General features: G+C 35.1%; 1 protein-coding gene across 2 annotated transcripts in view; it reads right to left on the bottom strand.

Moving 5' to 3' along the window:
- Window positions 1–2366: 2366 nt before the first annotated feature.
- The window catches only part of LOC145248304 (uncharacterized), a 936478-nt gene continuing 912651 nt past the window's right edge, over window positions 2367–26193 (bottom strand). For both annotated transcript variants that reach the window (XM_080110193.1, XM_080110194.1), the window contains exon 11: window positions 2367–4182. In XM_080110193.1, coding sequence (XP_079966319.1) covers window positions 3659–4182 — 524 coding nt within the window. In that variant the 3' untranslated portion in view covers window positions 2367–3658. The remainder of the gene's footprint in view (window positions 4183–26193) is intronic.

Here is a 26193-nt window from a genome sequence, read left to right as displayed (position 1 = left end):
GAGTGAAGGAGATAAAAAAGATTAAATGGTGATAGAATTAAATAGAAAATAGAAAAGCAAATGTCAAAATAACCCAGACAAGATGACGTTAAAAGGCGCGAAAAATATAGAGCAAAAAAAGAGGTCAACTGAAATGTACAGGTTATTACTTAAGAAAATGTCAGCAAGAGTTATTAAAAGACACTAAATGAAAAAAAAAAATAAATAAAGTAATAAATAAAAAATAAAAAATAAATATAAAATAAAAAATAACAAAATTTTAAGGGGAGAGGATGGCCGGTATCTGCAAATTGCGGATAAAGCAAGTAATTATGAATGTGTAGGTAGATTTATATATTTGATGGATAGGAATATTTTAAGACTAAAACGGAAATTGCAGATCATTCTTTAATATTTTTAATATACTTTGGATCATTTTAGATCATATTTTTAATATACTTTGGATCATTTTGGTAAATTTAATTGTAATTTTTATTTTACATATATACATACATATATATATATGTGTATATATATATATATATATATATATATATATATATATATATATATATATATATATATATATATATAGTGCCACGCAAAAGTATTCGATAAATTACATTTTTCTTCATAACTTTAATTAGGGTTCAAGATTTTACCTAAAATTTGGTCAGTATATTCCTATTACTATTCTAACTAATATTTCGGGTAGTAATTACAAAATTAAAGTTTAGAAAGTTTATATTAAAGGAAAAATATAAATCAACCAACGCAAAAGTATTGGATACATTGATTTAATATTTGGTTGCATAGCCTTTATTGCATTAAACAGCTTCCAAATGTTTTCTATGGTTGCACACATTTTTTTGCAAATATATACAGGTATTTTGCGCCATTCTTCTTTGCAGAACTGTTCTAGTTGTTGAATATTTTGTGGATTCCTCTTGTGAACATTGATTTTCAATATTTTCCACAAATTTTCAATTGGATTGTGGTCTGGAAACTGACTGAGCCAAATAAAAACGTCAATTCCGTTATTTCTTAGCCATTCCTTGGTTAGTTTGGCAGTATGCTTGGAATCATTGTTCTGCTGAAACACAAAATAGCTATTATGTCCCCAACAAATCAGCAGATTTCTGGGGGGTTTTCTCCAAAATCTACCTGTATATACGTTCATTCATTCTACCATTGATGATTTCTAATTCACCAGGACCTTTGGATGAAAAACACCCCCATACTATAATCGAACCACCGCCAAACTTTACTGTAGCAATGGTATTCTTTTTGTTATAGGCGGTGCCATTTTTACGCCATACATGCGTTGCTGTGTTTCTTCTAAAGATTTCGATTTTCGTTTCGTCTGACCAGATTACCTTGTTCCAAAATTCTTGGGGTTGTTCCCCATATGTTTTAACATAATTCAAACGTGATCTGACATGTTCAAGCTTCAATAATTAAACTTTTCTTGGGGACCTTGATACAAATTTTGCACGATTTAGAACTCTACTGGTTGTATCCTTGCTCACATTAATCCCAGCTTCTCTGAGGTCGGTTTGAATTTCACCACGCGTAAGAAAAGAGTTTTTTGTATCTTTCTGCTTACCCACCTTGATTTTTTTCGTGTAATTTCCTTGGCCGACCACACCTTGGAAGATTTGCAACAGGGTTTTTAAACTTTCTAATAACGTTTCCAACTGTACTAAGTGATAGATTAAGTTCCCTTGATATTATTCGATACCCTTTGCCTTCTTTGTGCTTATCAATGATTTTTTGACGAATGTCTATTGACAACTCTTTAGTTTTAGGCATTTTTATAAATTAACTGGTTGACTTTTAAGGAGTGAGCCCAAACTGGAAGAATTTCATAAACTTATGTTAATATAAAGCTATCTGATTGGTCAGTTATAACTCGTTTGCATTATTGCAACGCGCTAAGCAAAAGTCATTTAAATTTATTTCAGAAAACGAATTTTTAAAAAATGTATCCAATACTTTTGCGTTTGTTAATTCATATTTTTCTTTAAATATAAACTTTCTAAACTTTGATTTTGTAATTACTACTCCAAATATAATTTAGAATAGTAATAGGAATAAGCTGATCAAATTTAGGTAAAATCTTGAACCCTAATTAAAGTTATGAAGAAAAATGTAATTTATTGAATACTTTTGCATAGCAGTGTATATATATATATATATATATATATATATATATATATATATATATATACATAAAGAGAGAGAGAGAGAGAGAGAGAGAGAGATAGAGATGGATAGATAGATAGATAGATAGATAGATAGTCTTGTATGTATTTACGCAGCACTTTTTTTTTCATTTAAGCAAATATTGTTAAAATAACAATTCACTCCTTAATTAGGCAGGGTTTTTTTATTTAAATTTAAATCTAATTATCATTTTCATTTTAAGTAAAAAAGATAATGCATGTGGCATATGTATCACGAAGGTTTTCGATTCTTTGTCGAATCATCATCATCAAGTGAAAAAGCTTTTACCGGATTTTTACTTCATTTGCTTTGTGTGTGTGTGTGTGTGTGTGTGTGTGTGTGTTAGAAAGGAAAAACCGATACTACACATTGATCGTGTGTGTGTGTGTGTTTCTGTGTGTGTGTTTCTGTGTGTGTGTGTGTGTTAGAAAGGAAGAACCGATACTACACATTGATCTTAGCCATGGAAAACCAGATAAAGAAGTATAGCTATTTATGAAGAGGAAACACGATTATCAATTGTTAACTATAGCGTTCGATTAAACTTGATATCTGCCACTAATTTAATATAGAAGTGTGAGCCTTAAACCCTTTCTGAACAGCACAATTATGTCTGAATCAATTTAGGATTTAAAATATTGAGACATGTCGCCACTGATTTTTCCGTATCATGCACTATTCTCTCCCTATTAGATAAGGTCCAAAAAATGGTTTCCAATAAGCCCTCATTTGTCAACTAAGCTCCAACCCCTGTCCCATCGCCGCAATGGTGCATCCCTGTACCTGTTTCACAAGTATTTTAATAGAATGTGCTCTGATGAACTCATTGCACTTGTGCCCCCTCGACGTACATATCCCTGATTAACTTAGGAAGAAAATCATAATCCTTCACTGGTCCTGGATATGACCTTAAACTAAATCCAATGGTGAGGCCCCAGCTTGTAGGCTTTGGGCAGTGTGGAGTCACCCTTTAATTGCCATTGCTCCCAGGTCCACTCTTACCCGTAGTGGTAGTACCTGGTATGGTCCCAACTATGGGTTAAATAGAAACCGACTCGAAAAAAAAACAACAAATATACTCAATTAAAAAATTGTTCAAAATTACTGTATTCGGCATTAAATAATCTGAAAAGGGTTGATATGCCGTAAAACAAAAACAACTAACCAACCATACTCTTTCACTTAATGCCAGAAAGCTTTCTACTCTAATAGTTTGTTTTTCCCCCTCGAGCAGCTAAACTTTGGAATTCCCTTCCTGTTACCTGCTTCTCTGACTGTACTGATATGCAGAAGTTTGAATGTAACGTAAACCAATATCTTGATAATATTTCCTAGGCATGGTCCCAATTATTAGCTCTTATGACCAAGTGGCTATATGCTTTGTCTGGAGTGAAAGTAAGTAAACAAAAAGAGCTCTAATATTGTACTCAATAAGACTGATGGCTAATCTCACCTACTTTTTAGGAAGTAATTCGTTTTCGTTTTTCGTTTTTTGCAAACCCATCGATTCCGATTGCCCCAAATTATATAATTGATGAGAACTTTGTCCACGGTGTAGATTGGACAATATCTGAGGGGACGGTGGAGGCGGTTTCGGAAGATGGGAAAAATCCAATTTATCGGTCGAATCATCCTTTCCCGTCGCCTTCTGCTTGTTAATAGTCTCGGAACATTCAATCGGCTTGGAAAATGAAAGTCCTTCTTCTTGCTGATGGCTTGTCGTGGGCAGCATAACGGATCGCCTTTTGCCAGAAACGTGTCCGTGGGCTTTCCTCCCTCGAGAACATGGTTGACCGCGAGTCAATTTCGCAGTTGGGCTGGGAATTCGAACTCGATGCAATGGCATTGCCTCGACAAAGCAGGATTGTTGCGGACCAAACCCGTCAGTTGTTTCGATAGATGAAACTGTCGGCGTTGCTTGGTAAGAAATAAATTTGCTTCTCCTCCCACTTAGTTCTTTCTTTTCTTTTCGGTGATCTGAAAAGAATAAAATGGTCAACATGAATAAAAAATATTCTAAAATTTATATGTGGCACTTTTCAAGAATTTCAAATACATTTTAGAATTAATACGAACAAAACGATATATATATATATATATATATATATATATATATATATATATATATATATATATATATATATATATATATACTAGCAAAAGTACCCGCCGTTGACTGGGTTCAAAGACAGCCTACAGAAAATGGACTCTGATTTATTAAAGTATGATAGGTTATGAAAAGGAAGGGTTGATAAGAGATAACTTCGAATTTGGGGGTATCAAAACCAAAGCAAAATATGATGAAAGTAAAAATAAAATAGATAAACCCCATAATTTATTATACCATACCTGTTCACACTGAAACACTTATCACAATATTCTGTGGATCTATATTAAAAACACCTTGTTAAACTTTGTGATATATTTCCATTCTATGGAGGCCAGGCGCGAACGCAGATATCACAATTTTATAATACCATCCCTATTTAAGTTAAAACATACTTATCAAAGTATTATTATGTACATCTATATCAAAAACACTTGTAAACGTTTTTTTTTATTTTTAAATTTTTTATTTCCATACTTTGTGGACCAGGCGCGAACGCAGACCCCACAATTTTAATAAACCACCGTTCTGCCAGATCAAACATGCCCATTCCTGTGTCTCGATACATCTTCTATCATTATATGTAATCAGTTTTTTAAAATAGTCAACCATATAGGAGCCTATTCGTGACCAAACACACACACACACACACATATACACACATTCAGCTTTATATTATAGATATGTATGTATGTATTAAAGCTCTTTCGCTTTGAGTTTTTATTCATAAATTGTTTATCCACATAACAAAATAGTCCGTGCGAGTTATGTTTTACTAGTATTATTATACTTATTATTCTATTATTTTCAGTGATTTATTCACTTATTTCTATATTTGTTCTTAATTTTAGATATTAGTGAAATACTTATAATTATCATTATTAATCTATTTACTTATATATACCTATATATATATGTATATCTATATATATATATGTGTATATATATATGTATATATATATGTGTGTATATATATGTATATATATATATATATATATATATATATATATATATATATGTTATATTTAAAAATAAACAGAAATCTCTCAAGAGCCCTTTTTCCCATCTCATCAGGAGAAATCGATAGCAATTGAAATAATATTAACGACGAAAAAAAAGAGCGATAGAGGATCTTTATATATATATATATATATATATATATATATATATATATATATATATACAGAATATTCCGCGTTTCATTCTCGTGACGAATTATATATATATATATATATATATATATATATATATATATATATATAAGAGCAAATAGTTAATAAAACATGTTAAAAAACACTTTGAAAAAGAGTTAAAAACATATTTAATCTGAAAAGGAAGCACTTAATAAGTGGATAGTCCTTAATCCGCGGAGTTTCGAAGAAATACTTTATTTTATATATATATATATATATATATATATATATATATATATATATATATATATATATATATATATACCATACGAATTGACATACAAAGCGATGCATTTTTGAAAAAATTGGTACACGCACCTGAGTGTCAATAATATGGTAAAATCCTGAACTATTGAACTTTTTTATGAATGATACAATATATACTTTAGGCTATAGGGTAGGTAACCTGAGTACATTATTATTTTTTTGAAAACTTTACCATCTATACAGGCGTGCCAACTAAATCGATATCAAAATTATAAAAAAAAAAACTTTCAAATTTCAAACTACTGTTACATGGTTTGCTTATACTCGCCATAGAGCGAGTATTCTCCTAGTGTATATATATATACAGCCATTATATATATATATATATATATATATATATATTCTTTTAGACACACACACACATGTGTGTGTGTGTCCTTTTAGAGACGACTTTTAAATATACACCTTTATTTTTCTTTAATTGTATTTTATTTAATATTATTTCAAGTTAGATACAAACTCAACTATAAAAAAAGGTGGAAATAAAAAATGTTATAGCGGAAGAATTGGTAGAGAAAGATATTTTAGACTCATGTAGTGTGTAAACAGATAACCATGATGACGTGCGTCTTCAACTAGAAATAATATTTTAGAAATGCAAGAAAAAATAGAATTAGAGAAAATAGAGTTGGAAAAAAAACTAAGATTAAGATTAGAAAATAGAAACCAAAATGCTAATAGCTTTTCTGTTAATGTTGTGTTGTGGGGGTTCATATTTAAGATGACGCGGGGGTTCATATTTAAACAATACATATAACGGATATAACGATAGTGATGAGGGAGAGGGATGCATTTATACATATTACAGTTCTGTTCTGAGATACTTGGGACTTCATATATATACGGAGGCTGATAGGATGATAGATGCACAGTTCTTATATTTCTTATAGCACATACAGAGAGGAGGAGGAGGAGGAGGAGGAGGTACATATTCTTGTAATGGTTACGCAATGTTCATTACAAGATGATTAACACATTACCTTTTGAGTGTTGAAAGATGACACATGACAACAGTTACAAAAACAATATAATGATTCTTTATTCATTGGACCGGTCGAATGCTGATGACGTCAGGAATTCAAATTCGGGATCTACATAGTTTACTGTTCGTCCTTTTGCTTCCAAAGGACTCTGACTCCAACCCTCTCTCTCTCTCTCTCTCTCTCTCTCTTTCTCTCTCTTTCTCTTTCTTTCTCTCTCTCTCTCTCTGACTGACTGACTAGCTCTCTCTGACTGACTAGCAGACTCTACTCTGAAATTCCAACCCATAGAACTATTTGGAGAATTGTCCTTTGTCTATGACGTCAGAAGTGTGTTTCCCAAACGTGACCAATTCACGTGGCTATGCACGTTTGTCCAAAACACTTCTGCAAACAAGAATTCTCTCCTAACCTATTTTTTAACCTAACCTATTTTTTAAACCTAACCTATTTTTTTAACAATATATTTTTAATTTGTATTGTTCATTCTTTCTAGCTGACATTTTTAATATTCAGTTTTATAAAAGAATGAACAATCAATTATTTTTACAATATAAACAATATCTAATTATTTATAATAGAATTTAACAATAAGCCTTTTTAACATTCCGATTTCTAACATTCAAATTCTGAACCTGGCTTACAAGGTTCGAGTCTCGGCTTATCCTAATCTCATTTTCACTTATCTAATGTTCTTCTTATGTATCAAATTTTTAAGGAAAAATTATACAATGCTTTCAAAATAACACCATGAAAATTTCGCAAACTCTCAAATATTATAAATTTTCCAGAAATCACGAGTTCTTATCTTTTGCGATTATAATTCAATAACTTGAGTGTTATTTCTTCTGCCGTCACACCAATAATTTCCTGGGTAAGGTTGACACTGTTGTTCAAACTTCCAAACTTCTGTATACATCACGCACCTTCTCTCAACTCCAAACGAACTTCTGCTAATTCAACTTATTTCTTCGAAATCCAACTTCAAAATCAACTTCCCTCTAAAAAATCAACCCTCTTTTATCTCCAACCAGGAGCATCTCATTTGCATATCGGGTGGTCACATTGTAGGCATATAAAAAGTTAAGGCAGGTCAGGGGGGCAGTCGTCTTTGTCAGGTACTTTTTCGGAGAATCGGAGGCATCACTTCCTCGGTTCCATCTTCCTCAGTATGTTCTATCATCCCCTCATCTGGTTCTGTAGGTAGTGTTTCTATGCTCATCTGAAGGGGCAGTAGGCGATCAGGATCATCCATGATGTGATCATGAGATCAGGGGGGAGTGTAGGGAAACGCGTGACTTACTTAACTAGCATGTGTGCATAATTCAATGGGTCGGTCGTGGAACGAAATGAATGAAGAAGAAAGAAACAAAAATGGATGCCTTATCTCTTTATATGCCTGCAATGTGACCACCCGATATGCAAATGAGATGCTCCTGGTTGGAGATAAAAGAGGGTTGATTTTTTAGAAGGAAGTTGATTTGGAAGTTGGATTTCGAAGAAATAAGTTGAATTAGCAGAAGTTCGTTTCCAGATACTTGCCACTTTCCCTGGGCAGGATCGTTCATATATACTCTGGACAACATTTCAGCCATCATTTGCTGGAGAGAATCATCATCCACCATTTCGTCCCATCCTTTGGTTACTGCAGTTACTCGTCTTTTTAACACTCCTGTTGCCGATCAGAGCCATTCGCAGACAGGTTGATGTCCTACTAATTTATCGCAAATAGAAAACACAATGTCTTGTCAATACACTGGGTAACTCTGGAATAGCTCTCCCTCGCTTCTATCGCAAAGTATTGCCCTTCTCATAGACCTCTAGGCCTAACACGGGCACCCCATCCTTTAGGCACTTAGGGTCTTTGCTTATTAATCCAAACGATTCTAGTTTTATTCGAACCACATCTGCAGACATTATATCCTCATTAACGTAGATGTCGTCAATGTAAGCTGAAGCAGCTTTTGCTGTGGTCTAATCCTGCATCAAAACAGTTTTAATAATAGTTGTCATTATTAAGGGTGCTACGTTTAGGCCAATACCTAAACGTGTTAAACAATATCGTTTTCTCTTGATTATCACTGTCTGAAATGGCCATAATGACTCATGGACACGTATCTGCAGGTAGGCTCTCTTCAAATCCAGCAGTGCTACATTACTCTCTTTCTGACGCCACTCCTTAGTTTAGCACCGCACACATCTGCGTTTCCAGTGAAAGCATCAACATGTTGATTCAATTCTCGGTAATCAATTACGGGCCGAAGTTTGTCTTTAGTAGGTTGTTCAACAGCCATGTGCATAATTAATCCTTTGGGTGGTCCCAGACGTTCCTGTGGGTACGGTATTAACTATCCGTTATCAATCCACATCTGAAGTTCTTCATATGCGGCCCGATTCTTCATGGAAACTGCATACTCTGGAATGGTGTTGCACAGCCGATCTGGTGCCTGGCTCATAGTTCATTTCCACTTTGCCGTCCACGCCTTTTCGTTGTCGTCAAACGTAGCAAAGTCCTTTTCTTCAATAAACATGGCTGCACAGACTTCTTCAAGCATTACACCTCCAGTCGCTGTGATTATGACGCCTCCTAGTGCTTGTATTGCATCAATTCCAATCAACATGTCATAGCCAAGGGGTTTTTCTTGTATCACCAGAACGTCAACTTTGGCTGTGTCATCCTTCTTAACCACAACATGCTCGGGACAAGCCATTGATCGTCATAATACCGACTGGTTGCTCCCGCCACATCTGACAGTGATGTGCACTAACTATAGACCGGGAACACCGCATGTCTATGAATGCTGAACACTGCACATTGTCAATTTTAACGCCAATGACTGGTAATCCTGTGTTTATTGGTTGGCAAGGGGCAAAGGTAGCGATAGTACCTTGCCCCCAACGTCGTTTCACGAACAGTTGCGAGATATGTGCCCAAACTTATTGCAGCAATAGCATTGTACTGTTCTCTGTGCTCGTGGATATACACACCTCCTATTACTCCGGCACTCCTTAGCAAAATGATTGGCCTCCCCACATTTATAGCACACTGGGCCTACACACTTATTACTACCTGGGAGAGACTCTACATTGCCTTCATGCGGTTCGACTGCTGCATGTTGAATACTAGTTGCTGCTGCAATTGGCTCCTGTTCCTTACAGATGTTTCAAGCTCGGGCTAATAACTCGTCTGTTGTCAATTCATCAATTCGTGACGATGCCAGCAACAGTTTGCTGACCTCCTCAGGTAAGCCTACTAAAAAGGCATATCTTAATATCTTATCATTGACCTCACCAAATGGTACCAACAACTTTCGTAGGTCGGCTAGGTACACGTCAACCATTTCCTTGGGATGAAGTCGCCGACTCGTGAACTGTTGCCATGCAACAAACGAATCTGTACCAAACGCTGTATACAGGCTGTGTTTGATTGTATCCCAGTCTGGTTCATCCCCAAGTTACTGGTAGACTGCATAGGCCCCTCCGGTTAACCTCAGAGGAATGAGTGTGGCTGGTTCTTTAATTCTGCACAGAGTACAGATCTTCTCGGCCTTTTCAACCCATTCGACGACAGACAGTCCAGTGGTAAATCCATCAAACTCAGGTATCAAACGAAAGTCGAATCTATCCATTTTCTGCCTTTTGAGTCACCGCACACCGAGAGCCGAAATAGCTTATAATTCAATAACTTGAGTGTTATTTCTTCTGCCCGTTACACCAATAATTTCCTGGGTAAGGTTGACACTTCCAACTTCCAAACTTCTGTATACATCACGCACCTTCTCTCAACTCCAAACGAACTTCTGCTAATTCAACTTATTTCTTCGAAATCCAACTTCAAAATCAACCTCCCTCTAAAAAAATCAACCCTCTTTTATCTCCAACCAGGAGCATCTCATTTGCATATCGGGTGGTCACATTGCAGGCATATAAAAAGATAAGGCAGCCATTTTTGTTTCTTTCTTCTTCATTCATTTCGTTCCACGACTGACCCATTGAATTATGCACACGTGCTAGTTAGGTAAGTCAAGCATTTCCCTACAGCGATTCAATGCATTCCCTGATTATTTCAACATGTTTTCTTTTGGCTATTACTATTTCACTCTTACAATGATTTCTAGCCTTTACGAATTTTTGCCTACTTGTATTTGACTTATGCCGTACAAACCGGCAGAATGCATGCTGTCTTTGTGCAATGGCAGCTGCACAATTTGCAGTTAACCATGGGGGTGAGTGGGGCTTGCTATAGTACTTCTGTGGGGCAACATGTGCTTCAATGCCCGCTTTGCACTATTCAGTTGTCTATTTGGCACACTGTTCAGCAGGAAGAGAGAAGATATCGGTTCATGGGCATCTTAAATGTGTTTTCTAATAGTTCCCCAGTCAGATATGTTGTAGTACCTTGTTGTTTTGAGTAATGCTTCCTCACCTTGAGGTTGGGATTTAAATGTGATGTCAACTGATACCACTAGGTGGTCTGCGTTTCCAAATGGACTGTGGACGACGTTAGTCACACAATCATCAAGTACTGTGGTGAGAAATAGGTTTAAAAGTGAAGCCTGCTAGGTTCACGATCTGGTAGGTTGGTTGGGAACATTGCCGTTGAATGGGCTATAGAGAAGCATCAAGCTGCATCTGTGTAACCTGAGAAATCAAGCCAATTTTTATGGTGGACATTAAAGTCACCAAACGCATGTATTTGAGCATTACTATCCAAGGAGAGTGCTTCATCTGTACTATCAAAGATATGATCGATTACGGTACACTCCTGACTTGACGGGGAACGGTATAGAAAATATAAGTAACTAATGCAAGGATAAAAATTTAGTCGAAAGCACATAAAAGCCTGGTCATCTGATTCAAGATTATTTTCTCTAGTTAAAGCGGGTGTGCTACGGATATAGACACCAAGCCTATGCATATATCTATCCGAGTCTTACGGCAAAGAGGGAGGTATCCTGTCTTGTTAAAGTAGTTAGAGGGGATTGAAGAGTGTAAGTTTGTTTCGCTTAATGCTAAAATATCCAGGGAGTTTACTAAAAGGTAAGACTCTACATTATCCCATGGATATTTGTGAAAGCGAACCTCAAGGGTGGAGGCGAATTGGTTTTGTTTGGTTGTTTGGACACACACACACACACACACATATATATATATATATATATATATATATATATATATATATATATATATATATATATATATATATAGCTGTTGTTAGAATTAATATGGTGTCTGTGAGTTTTTCGTGATATCTGTTTGGGTTGTCATTTCATTACGTTTATATATATATATATATATATATATATATATATATATATATATATATATATATATATATATATATTCTTTATGTAAATATAGTCATATTTTGCTACAATGTGCAGACCGTTTCGACCATTATAGATCTCATCAGGCAAGAAAATTTATAAATTAGCAAAGTTTAAGAACTTTTTAATTTTAGAGAAAAAAAAATATTTTACCATGTCTAGCACGCGGCATGGGTTAATGTTCTTACCATAAAACCATTAAACCATGCCTCATAATTGCGGCTAGATCATCACCCATCCCTAGTCAGGGATAGAACTTTCAACCATCTAGTTTATAGTCGGCAGTTTTAACCTCCGGCCCTGGGCTCGGTGCCTGCAAACGACCTCATCAAATGGCCATTTAAATAAACAATCGCCCACCACATTGTCAATGCTTCAGCTGCTTGTTTATTTACAAACAAACAAATAGCGTGCCTCGCATTAACACCAATTAAGCAGCACACACACACACACACACATACACACACACACACACACACACACACACATAGCTGTTATTAGAATTAATATGGTGTCTGTGAGCAAATATTTACAAGTTAGAAAAGCATTTCATCCAAGGCATGAAAATTGTTAAAGAAATGTTTTTACTATAGGCTTTAAAAATAAATGTACAAGATTCAATTTGAAATTTATCTTCAAAGTGCACTTTTATAAATTTTACAAAGTAAGGTATAAAAATTTGATTTAAATTGAATCAAAAAATTACCTTGGATTTATTTTATGTAATGTACATTCTGTTGCACTTTTAAAAAAAATTATTGAAAATTTTATATCTATATCATTAATTGCTAGATGAAAGATAATGTTTTTAAAGTGCACCAAAATGTACATTACATAAAATAATCCAAGGTAATGTTTTGATTTAATTTAAATTAAATTTTTATACCTTACTTTGTAAAATTTATAAAAGTGCACTTTGAAGATAAATAAATTTCAAATTGAATCTTGTACATTTGTTTTAAAGCCTATAGTAAAAACATTTTGTTTAACAATTTTCATGCCTTGGATGAAATGCTTTCTAACTTGTATCTTATCTTTTAAGATTATATTTTAAAACTCTCCTTCTCTCTATTTCAGTTTGTATTTCTCTTCACACCACAACTCATTTTTGCAACCCCCTCTTTGTATTATTACAGGTCTGAATATTCTCTGTTTCAATTTGTATTTCTCCTCACACCACAACTCATTTTTTGCAACCCCCTCTTTGTAATTTTGTAATATAGGTCTGATTAATCTGAATTTTTTTAACAAAAACTTTAAAATAACATTTTTAGATTAAATTTTTTTAAACTTCTTTCAGAATAGAAAATCTTTAAAATTTAATAAGGAAAATATTTCATATAGGTTTCATTAACAAATATTCAGTACATAACGAGAAAAATAGAAATGAAAGTTTCAAAAGGAGTGTATTACTGGTTACGGTCAATAGTAGTCCTCACCAGCGAAAGTCTTTGTTATTGTTATTCTATTATTATTATTATTTAAAACATTTTGTGTCCTGCTCTTTCGCGCGAGGACTAATTAATTAGAATTAATAGAAGGTAGTCGTTATATGAATTGTGAAATTAACTCCCTTTCTTCTTATTCAGGAATGAATCAGCGTGATGATATTTTAACAACTTTGATTTTATTGTTGACACTTTATAGAATAAGATACTTACAGAAGGGGTTTGATGATGGTTGCCAAGATTTACAGAGAAAAATGTTGCTGAGAGCAGGCAAGATTCGAACCTGGCACTTCAGATCGTCGATCTACGTCGGTATGCATTTTATCGCCAACACTTTCCAGAAACATTGCTATAATCAGCCTGGCTAGAATAAAATCGGGCTGCAGTTTGAAAGCAAAATCATCATCAACATTATAATTGTCATCGTCGTCGTCGTCGTCGTCGTCGTCATCATCATCATCCCGAGAGAAAAAAGATAGTCTTGAGCTGAATTGGAATTAATAAGATTCCAATTCTCGGAATCCTTACATTACCGCCTTTTTCTTTGTCGTCTGCCGTTTCTAATGCGAAGCAAATAAATGCGTGATGCTGGAGATTGCAAAACGAGAAGAACACGTCATCAATAGCTGTTTATCACTTTTTCTTTTTGGTGAGATTTTCTGAACAGCTACATGTCGTCACGCGCAGTTATCAAAAATCATGTCGGCCAAAATAAGGCGAAATCTCTTGAACATTCTTCAAATCGGATTCCCTTCTTATTTGTTTTACATGCATTCACAAGGAGATAACAAAACCAGTCGGTGCTATTTTTTTTTTTTAATCCTCATTTCGAATTAGAAGATTCTTACAAATCGAACAGGATATCTCCATGAATAAATCTTATCTGATTGAATTGGATTCGAAAGTACACCAAACGCGTATACAAGAACGTTAAATTATACGTATACCAGAGCTCTGCTAATGCACAAAATCTCAAATCTAATACATCCCACACTATCGGTCAAGCTCCAACCTCTGTCACGTCACTGCAATGTCGCATCCCTGTGCCTAGTGGCGTAGCAATGGGCGGGGCCTCCACACTGGGAAGCACGTGCCAGAAGGCATCATTTTGAGATGGTAAAAATAAAAAATATAAAAAATAAATAAAAATAAATAACAGTAAATAAAAATAAATAAAAATAGAAAAATAAATAAAAATAGAAAAATAAATAAAAATATAAAAAATAAATAAAAATAAATGAAAATAAATGAAAATAAATGAAAATAGAAAAATAAATGAAATTAAATGAAAATAGAAAAAAATAAATAAAAATAAATAAAAGTATATAAAAATAAATGAAAATAAAAAAATAAATAAAAATAGAAAAAAATAAATAAAAATAAATAAAAATAAATGAAAATAGAAAAATAAATAAAAATAGAAAAAAATAAGAAAAAAATTAAATAAAAATAAATAAAAGCTAAGAATAAAATCTGAAATTTTATACCAAAATGAGTCTTTTAATATTGTACAAACATCAGAACTTTTGAAGGTATTGGAATCGAAAAAATGTGTTCGTATTTTCCGATTCCAAAACTGATTCGTTTAAATTTTTAACTTAATTTTTCATTATTGGTATTAATGATAAATATTTATTGTTTTTGCTTTATCACTAAAACTACAATGATAACATCAAAATATGATGTAAATTTATTCTACCTACAAAGCAAAATCTTTTTGTATGAATTCTCTAGGTAACCTTTCAAAGAAAGCAACTGATTTACATGTTTCGAAAAATGTTGAAAAATTAAACAAAACATTTTTATCAAGAAAAACACTTTCAAACATCACTGATAATTAAATGATGCAACAGAAAATTGGACACTGGAAAATTAACAACAGAACATTACGTAATTTTGGAATTGTAGAAACATTAAGCAACTACGGAACAAAAATCGATTGAAAACTGATTTTATGATCGTTCTATCGAGTGATATAATTTTAAATAGGAACGAAGCGCTACACCTCAAATACTATTTAAGTGCCTTTCTATTCGATAGTTTAAATACTGAAGAATTCCTTTCAAGTTTCGAACAGTTACGGACTAATTAATTTTTTTTCGAACTAATAACAAACTTTTATAATCGCTGACTTTTTATGAATTAAAACGAAATGTATTATGATGAATTAAATCTAGTAAAACCACTTTAATTTATTAATTTTTTATTAATATAATAATTGTAAAAGATAATATAAGACAAGTGTCCTTAGAACGCGCACCTAACTTAGAAAATCGATTTACTTGTTTTCAAACAAGAGTAAATATTTTAAAATATGTACATTTCTGTGAGAGGCACTTGAATACTATTTAAAACTATATCGTCTTCAATAATAGTCTTAAACTCTATCTTCAAGTAACATTTATTTCATAGATGCTTAATTTTCATACCTTGCAAAAATTAGTTCTCCCGTGTCTAATTTTCCTAAATTCAATTAAATTAAAATTAAAATATAAAACGTAAGTTTTGATGTCTTTGATTTCATTTAGGATTTTATCTGTTTTTGTCTTGTTTTAATTAGATATTGAGTTTTTTCGGTGTACTTTTGTTCGGTATGTTTTCCTTTTGTTCGTTGTTTTTTGTCCGGTCCCCTAGCTAGCATTATCAAAGTTTGGAGGTCCCTACTGTACACTCAATAACCCCTATCCCCGAGTGGCTTCTGTGCCTTGATAAGTGGTGACTACCATGTAAAAAAAAATTTACAGGGAGTTATCAAAAAAGTGCGCTTACAAAAACAAACTTTTGATAATTTTAAAATCTTAGTCTCAGATGAATTGGACGGTAATAAAATTAATGCTTTCAAACCTTTTGCATCCATATGCGACAAAATGTGTTGGTTCATTTTGTATTTGATTTCGGTTTATATGCCTGTATTTGTTCGGATGAATTGAGCATGAACAGGATTAGTAGATTTAAAACTTTTCACACCTATACGCGACAACACGCGTTGGCTTATTTCTTCTTAGATTTCAGTTTATGAGTTTACTAAAACAAAATTTCTGAATAAGAGAAGACGGATTAAGATGGTAATAAAATCTCAGGTTACTAAAAGAAATTAATTTTGGTAAATAATATTTTTAATTCCGTTCGGCAATTTAGTTTTCAAGTTTCTCGTACGCTAAAAGGGCGCCCAAAAGACATTGGAAATTTGCCAATATAAACCGTAGGTGTATTTTTAAAAACCTATTTTAAAGGCATTCAAAATGTGTTTCATGAACTGAAAATTAATTACTGGCATATTTTTTTTTGTTGCATGTTTAAACTTTTGGTATTTTTTTAGATTAGGTCCACCTCCACAATTTTCTTTTAAATGACAACTTTTCTAGGTTTTCGACTATGCTGAGTACGAAAATTGCATTGGAAATTTCGCAGAAATAATTAGTTATCGAGATATAAAAAGTTGTATTATGATTGTAATTTTGGCGGCCATCTTTTTTTACGCGCGTGCAATGTCAGTCAGAGATGAGTACATTTGTTTTATGGCGCGCGCACGCGCGTACAAATGGCCACCAAAGAATACAATGCATAATACAACTTTTTTATATTTCGATAACTACTTATTTCTGCAAAATTTCAATGCGATTTTCGTATTCAGCATAGTCGAAAACCGAGAAAAATCGTCATTTAAAAGAAAATTGTTGAGGTGGACCTAATCTGAAAAGTTACCAAACTTTTATTTTAATGTAATGCAAAAGTTCGAATTGTTTCCTTTGTAAAAGTTAAATACATTCTTTTACTAGGTAGAAGACTTACTTATCTTGCCTTTGGTAACATTCATTTGATTTGCATTTATTTTTCTCACCTTTTTTGCTTTCTGAGATAGTCTGGAAAATCATCCACCAGGCGAGAAGATATAAACAAAAAAATAAATTTAAGAATATAGAGTGGGGGTCATTCTCGCATGAAAATTTAATGTGAAATAAACCTCCATAGTCGAGCTATTCTAGCGTTATAAGGCAGTTGAGCAAAAAAGTGGTTTTCTTTAAATATTTCTGTTAATTTTTCTATGCAGTTTAAATTAGATCCTTGATTTCAGTTCCATGAAAATAAATATTTTGAAAGCTTTTCGGAATTTTGAAGGTTAATAGGTTATCAAATGGCAGCAGGGGAGGGGCAAATCTTAAGACCGCCCCGGGCAGAAAAAAAGTCGCAACGCCACTGCTTGTGCCTGTTTTTAAGTACTTTAATGAAATTTGCTTTGATAAATTCCTAGCACTTGTACCCCCCTCGACATACTTCAGACTAGCTCTACAAGAAGCCGAATCCAACCCCTTCACTGTTGAAGTGCCTAAATTTCAGAAAGCAGTCTACTCTAATAATTACTTTTCTCGGACAGCTAGACTTTGGAATCCCCCCTGTTTCCTGCTTTAACCTGTAGGAGTTTTAATGTAATGTGAACGGACATCTTGCTGCTCAAATCCCAAATCGTAGCCCTTACGTTCTATGTGGAAATATATGAGGTGTTTTAATAAGTTCAAGACTTTTTATGTATGAGCACTTTTATTGACAGCGCACACATAAAAGTCCTGTTATGTACTGTCTTATTATTAAAAGATGACGTATGTATTTGTATTGTTCTTTGTAAGAGTCTTACGAGAGATTAGTGTTGAGTAAGAGATGTTCATGTTGTAAGAAGAGATGAGAGATATTAACATATTGTTAGAGAAGAGATGTGGACATTAACAAGTATATATAAAGAGAGGGAAATATAGATACATTTTGGAGAAGATTTGATATCTAGATAGATAGACCGATAGTTTGACATTTATACTTTTGACAGTTCTGTGAACGGGAGTGTTTCTATAACATTTATACTCTGACACATATTTTAGATGATGATTTTATCAAGGTTCTTATAACATAAATGGACAATACCTTTTCTGTTGAATAACAACACGACGACGCAGATACAAAAACACATGATGATACGTTTATTTCTTCTTTGACCGGTCGAACATGATTTTATCTCAAGGATTCAAAGTTGTTACATGGTTATTTCTAAAAGCCTCTCACTTCTAGACGGTGCCTTGACTCTAACGGAGAATCGATCTGAACGTCCCTGCTTGTCTCCACTGACTGATTCCGATTCTCACTTATCTAACTAAATTCATAACTCATGACGTCATTGCATGACCGAGCACGTGTATATGAGACCCATGAATCCTTCTCTAACCTAATTTTACGTAACACACTTTACAATAACATTTTCCATTCTATTTGTTTCATAAAGGAATTTAACCTATTTGTTACTTCTGTAACCCAAATTTCTATTATATTTTCTTTCTAAGAATGTAAATAGTTTCAATCCAAATTGTATTATTAAATATTTTACAGAATCAACAATTTAACTGGACATTCCATTTATAACATTCTGTGTTTATTTTAACTTATGATTGGAATTCTCAATTCCAAATCTAGCTTCGCAAGTTTGAATCCTTGACTATCCTATTTCATATTTACATTTAACTGATTCCCTATTTTTATACTTACATTAAAAAGGGACAGCCCTTATCATGTAACAGTCCCCTTCAAAGTAATCTCCTTCGGCTGTAATGCATTTATTGTATCCATCCCAACTTCTGGAAGGACACATGGAAGTCATCTTGTGTGAGCGTGTCACTGACCCTCATCACAGCCTCTTCCATCTCAAGTCTCATAACGATAACCCCTGAGGTTTTCCTTGAACTTAAAGAATAACCAAAAGGCACAGGGGGGCGAGGTCTAGACTATAGGAAGGTTGAAGAACTGTCTTGATGCCCATCTTGGTCAAATAGTCCGTGGTCTTCTATGAGCATCGTTGGGACAAAATTCACGCAAATCTTCTGCATCTTCATTCCCCTCAAATAATTATGCGTACAATTCTCACACTAACATCAAACTTTTTGTCTTTAGAGACACACGACGGTCCTTATCCATGAAATTCTTTATTTGGCCTATCAACTCTGGTGTTCTGACTTTCTTACTCCTCCCACACCTCTCATCATCCCTCACATATGCCCTGCCTTCCCTGAATCTCCTATGCCACTCAAAAACTGATGCTCGATTTATGCAAAACGCAGTCTGAAGCATTTCATATATTTTTGTGGCATTTTTACCCAGTTTAAAACAGAATAATTATTGCATATTTTTCTGCTAAAGTTCCCTCACTTCCAGATAGCATTTTTGAGATTCACTAGCTGTGATAATCAGGCTTTAGTAGGATATATTCCAATTCCTGCTGTAGCTGTTCATTTGAACCTTGAATCATAAAAATTGGTTAGTTATCCCATAAGATGTATAGCAATAACATACTGAAATTTCAAGAATCCACGATAATTTTGGATGCTTGTACAAAAAACAATCTGGAAACTTATTGAAGTCACCTTGTATCTTCTTTGGGGGGGGGGGGTAAGGAAAGATGTAGACAAGGAATATTTGGATGGATAAACTATTAAGTTGTTACCTTGATGATATCATTGGAGCACAGAATGGAGCAGGTGCTAGTGTGATAGCAAGAATTAAAAATGGATGAATTAAATTCACGGAAATTCTGCCATTACTAACCAGCAGAGCGTTACCATTGTCGATCAAGAGAAAGGGTATATGTACGCAGTGATAAGATGTATAGAAGTGAAAGTTGGTCGGTGAGGATTGCGGACATGCGTTGCATGAATCAGAAATAAGAACCAGATAAAATGATAAGATGGATGTGTAATGTGAGTGTCAAATAGAGGCTTAATGCTGATAATCTCAGAGGAAAATTAAATTGCGGTATAGGGAGATGTGTGCCCATGCCGAATGAATGGATGAGAGTTCTTGTGTCAGTAGCTGTAGAGCAGTTAAAGTATCAGGTCCGGTTCAGAGTAGAAAGCCAAATAAAAATATGGAAGGAGACGGTAAAATGAACTTGAGCACAAAAGAGATAAATAAAAACCTGTCCAGAGGTAGGTTAGTTTGGAGGCCAATCTCTAAAAGCTGTCCAACACATGTCAGCATGTAAAGCAGATATTAAACGAAATATTATGATGAGAGTGTTATACATTGGTAAATACCGTTTCTAGATGCAGACACTCATCTCTATGGTTACGTTCCAATTATCATTACTTTGCATTTTTTTTTTTTTTTTTTTTTTACACAGTGATCACCACTTATCAAAGCCCGGAAGCCACTCAGGGATAAGAGTTATTGCAAGTACATTACGTTAGTGTGGAGATTTGATGAAGTGTTTACTTAAGGGGGCGGTTCATTAGGAACTTGTTAACATTGGACTTGAACACATCCAAGTTGTAGTCCAGAGGGAAGCAGGCAGACGGAACAGAGTTCCACATGCGTGCAGTTCTAAGAAATAAGGTTTGTTAATGAAATCCGCGTTTTGATTTAGGCACAGATATAGAGTGGGGGAAATTTTTCACAGTGGATTCAGCTAGACGGGTGTTTTTTGTGAAAGATTGGCGAGGGGGGACCAGAGATTGGAGTTCAGACGAGCACCTGCCATGGAAATAACGATAAAACAAGGATAGGCTTGCAACGTCTCTTCTGTGGGAGAGAGGTTGCAGGGTAGAGAAAAGGGCATCCCCCACTAAGCCACAAAGTCTATTTTGTACTCTGTCAAGGCAGGATAGGCTGTTTTTAGCCCAGATATGGCAGCAGTATTCCATCCTTGGACGTACTTGGCTTTTATATAGATAGAGAATTGCATCAGTAGTGAGATATCTTCTGGAGCGGTAGAAGGATCCCACCATCTTTCCAGCGACCTTGGCAACAGACTCGATGTATGTGTTCCATTTCAGATCAGGACTAAAGGTAAAACCCAGAAGCTTGTCAAAACACGGGGCCACACCCAGACGAGAGCCATCCATCACAATTGATGCCAGATGGGGATCAGAGCGTTGATGATCTAAGGATAGGAGTTTGGTTTTGGATGCATTAAAGGTAACCAGCCACATCTTCCCTCACTGAACCACGTGCTCAAGATCAGAGGAGAGAGAATCAGAGAGAAAGTTGTCATTTATAGCCTTTGATGTGTTGCCGTAGATGGTCGTGTCATCAGCATAGATGTCAACGAATTATTTAAGTATGTGTTTAGGGAGGTCATTGATGTAGATCAGGAAGAGAGTTGGGCCAGGATTGACCCCTGAGGGACTCCAGCATTTATATTGCAGGCCTCCGATTTTTGTCCATCTACCACTACTCTTATGAGCCTATCGAAGAGAAATGATTTAATGATTGAGAAAACATTTCCAGTTATACCGTAGCTGGAAATCTTGTGAAGTAGACCCTTATGCCATACCTTGTCGAAGGCCTTTTATATGTCAAGAGCAATTGCCCTAGAAAGGAAGCCTTTGTCAAGAGATTCATTAATCCTATGAGATATAACCGTTAGCACATCTGCGGTAGATCTTGCAGAGCAGAAACCATATTGTGTGTCACTAAGAAGGTTATTCCTGCTGAGGTGGTTGACTATTTCTCTATTTAATATGGATTCCAGCAACTTACTCATAACACACAGGAGACTTATTGGTCTGTACTGAGAGGCAGATGAGTTATCACCTGAATTCTTAAATGCAGGGCAAACTGATGAGGTCTTCCAGGGAGTTGGAAAGCACTTCTCCTTAAGGCAGCGCTTAAATAGTTTCGTAAGCATGGGAGAAAGTTCTGGTTGAAGCTTTTTTAACACTATAATTGGGATGCCATCAGGGCCAGTTGCTTTACTGGAATCTAGATTCTTGATTAGCTTGGCGACCTCATGCACTTAATGCATTTAATCTTAAACTTGAAAGTTGATGGGATCGGTAGCCGTATGGAAATCAATGCTGTGTAGATAACACGTAGAACCAATTTGTCCTTTCGTCTCTCCATTAGTTTTCTTTTTCTATACAATACACATACGTAATACCTACGACGCATATCCTATGATTGCGGAATGGAAATCTCTCTTGAAGTATCGCCGCCCTTTTTCTCCCTCCTGGCTGTTTCTCTCTGTCTTTCTGTCTTTCCCTATATCTATCCATTTGACTATCTATTTATCTATCTATCTATATTTTTACGTGGACCAGAGCAAAGGTGTTTTCTGCTTACCTTCTACATGTTGTTGACTTTCTGCCTAACTCAGTTTCCTGACACATAGATCAAATTCGAAACGTTTCATAGCTTATGGAATTTCCCACAACCGTATGTTTACTGTAGCCGTAGATAGCAAATACCGTTTAATGTTTATTTTAACACACTGTTTATATTAGAGAATGGAAGATTTCTATATCTACACCCACACACACACACAATATCTATATCTATCTATATATATATATATATATATAAAAGTGAACGTGTGTGTGTGTGTGTGAGTGTCTATGTGCATTTCCCTACGCAATAAAGCTGTCAATTTTTAGTCTACAGACTCGAAATTTGATATATAGGTTAGTGAGATTTGCGAAAATTGATGTGAACGAAATTGAACTATTTACATATATATATATGTGTGTGTGTGTGTGTGTGTGTGTGACTATGTACGAGGGACGTGCAATAAGTAATGCCCTTGACCCACCTCTAGTTGTCTGATCTAGCTGAAATTTTACATGTGCAATGATTTATATCTCTACAGGTTATTTGGCAAATTACAGCTCTGAGCTAATTGTAGTTTCTGTTTTACAGGTGTTTGAACTGAGTCAGGTGTGAAATGGAGCCTGTCGAATGTCGAGCAGTGATCCGGTTTTTGTATTTGAAAGGACGCACCCCACAAGAGACTTTTGATGAAATGAAAGAAACTTATGGTGATAATGTCCCATCATATGACCTTGTAAAACGCTGACATCGTGAAGTCAAACATGGCCGGAAGTCTGTGGAAACAGCTCCCAGACCTGGTCGCCCCCCTTCTGCCATTGATGAGGAATCTGTCTGTTAAGTTGAGGCTGCCATTTTGGGAGATCGACGCATTACTATTCGCCAAATAGCTCAAGATGTCAAGATTAGTACAGGGTCCATGGAAACTATCATTCATGACCATTTGCATATGCATAAGGTGTCTCCCAGATGGATTTCCAGGTTGCTCACACCATTCCAGAAGCGAGAACGCGTCGTGTTCGAGGATGAATTTGGAAATGTGCCAAGAAGATGAGTCAAAGTTTTTCAAAAGGATGAAACCTGGGTCCATCACTATGATCCAGAGACCAAAGCCTAGTCAATGCAGTCGAAGCACTCGGACTCACCACCTCCAAAGAAGGCAAGGGTGCAGCCCTCCGCTGGCAAGGTCATGCTCACAGTCTTCTGGGACCAGGACGGAGTAGTGAATACAGATTTCCTAGCAAAGGGTACAAGTACAGGAGCCTATTATGCTTCACTTTTGAGGAAATTAAGGGAAGCTATCAAAATCAAGAGGTGGGGCAAGATCAGCAAAGGTACCCTCTTTCTGCAGGACAACGCTCCAGTCCACAACTCGCATGTCACCAGATCAGAAGCTCGGGCGTGTGGTTATGAAATCCTTCCCCATCCTCCCTACTTTCCTGACCTTGCACCCTCTGACTTTCACTTCTTCCGAGCCATGAAGTTGTTTTTGAAAGGAAAGCGTTTCCCAGATGATGCAGCCTTGATTTCTGAAGTCACGTCGTGGTTGGAGGACCAACCTGGGGTGTTCTACAACAACGGTCTCCAGAGCTGCATCAAACGATGGGAGAAATGGTTGGTTCTTATGTAGAGAAAGACTAATAACTGTGCACAGTTTCTTTGCTCTACTGCTATGAGAAGTGGGTCAGGGCATTACTTATTGCACTCCCCTCGTGTATGTGTGTATTTTAACAATTTTAATTATTTTCAAATTATTTTCCAAATCAGGAATATACGTAAAGCTATTAAAGTTGTTTACAGTTATTTCCAAACAGTGTTTATTTTAAGTAATATAATGAAACATTGAATGCATAAATATACATATACTGACACATATACTGACACACTATTTATACTGATTTGATATACTACTACCAGAGAGTCTCAACATCACTCAGGATTTAATGAGAAAACTTTTTTCTTTTTTTTTTATTGTATGTGAATTTCAAACAACAAGTGTTCATAGCTTGAAGTTCCACTATTATGCTAAAAAACAAATGAGAAAAAAAAATAGTAAAATAGGTATAAAAAAAATATATCACACTTTTTGCATGCGACCATCGGACTGAAACCTGGGATGATGCTGGCCGTTTGATAAATATCGATTCTAACACGCACGAAAATCTGGAGATAGTAAAACTAGAGAGAACCTTACGTGAAAGTGAAAAGAAAAAAATGAAAAATAAGACAAAAAAAAAAGAAGTAATTAAGAAATAATGAAAGAAAAATATTAACCAAAAAATTAAAATAAAAAGAGGAATGAAGTATGGTCTCCAACCAACCGATACGAAAGGAAAAAAAGCTGATCAAAAAGAAAACAAAAAAAAGAAAAGAAAAAACACTGACAGAATAAAAACACGCAAAGCTTCCTCTTTTTTTTTTCTTAAACTCTGCGAAAAAAAATCGGTACATTATATATCCCTCTCTGTCTTTCTTTCTCTCTCTCCTTCTCTCTCTCTCTCTCTCTCTCTATATATATATATATATATATATATATATATATATATATATGTGTACTAGCAAAAGTACCCGTCGTTGATTGGGTTCAAAAATACCAACCACTGTAAAAGAGTAATAAAAAATGCAAGAGAGCTATATGCCCAGTCTGTTAAATTCAAAGTAGCTGATCAGCGGCTTGGTTCCCACCAGTTCTGGCAAATAACAAATAGGATCCTGAACAGAAGTGTGCGTTCTATCCCAACCATTATCAACGGACCAGCAGCGGTCATCTCCTCAGCTTCAGACAAGGTCAAACTATTTGCCAAGAACTTTGCAGCTAATTCTACACTATGCGACGGAGGCCATCAACTCCCCATATTTCCTCCTATAACACAGAACACGCTAAGTAACATACAAATATCTGTGCATGAGGTCGCCAAGCTAATCAAGAACCTTGATTACAGTAAAGTTACTGGCCTTGACGGCATCTCAATTTATAGTGTTAAAAAAGCTTCAACCAGAACTTGCTCCCATACTTACGAAACTGTTTAAACGTTGCCTTAAGGAGAAGTGCTTTCCAACACCCTGGAAAACCTCATCAGTATTCCCTGTATTTAAGAACTCAGGTGATAAGTCGTATCCCTCTCAGTACAGACCAATAAGTCTCCTGTGTGTCATGAGTAAGTTGCTGGAATCCATATTAAATAGAGAAATAGTCAACCACCTCAGCAGGAATAACCTTCTTAATGACACGCAATATGGTTTCCGTTCTGCAAGATCTACCTCAGATGTGCTAACGGTTATATCTCATAGGATTAGCGAATCTCTTGACAAAGACTTCCTTTCTAGGGCAATTTCTCTTGACATATCAAAGGCCTTCGACAAGGTATGGCATAAAGGCGTACTTCACAAGATCTCCAGCTGCGGTATAACTGGAAATATTCTCTCTATCATTAAATCATTTCTCTTCGATAGGCTCATAAGAGTAGTGGTTGATGGACAAAAATCAGAGGCCTGCAGTATTAATACTGGAGTCCCTCAAGGGTCCATCCTAGGCCCAACTCTCTTCCTGATCTACATCAATGATCTCCCTAAACACATACTTAAATC

Source organism: Euprymna scolopes, chromosome 26 (assembly GCF_053919585.1).
Source record: "Euprymna scolopes isolate OS-2025 chromosome 26, ASM5391958v1, whole genome shotgun sequence".
Taxonomy (NCBI): Eukaryota; Metazoa; Mollusca; class Cephalopoda; order Sepiida; family Sepiolidae; genus Euprymna; species Euprymna scolopes.
Note: the sequence above shows the minus strand (reverse complement) of the source record. Positions and strands in the feature narration are given on the sequence as shown.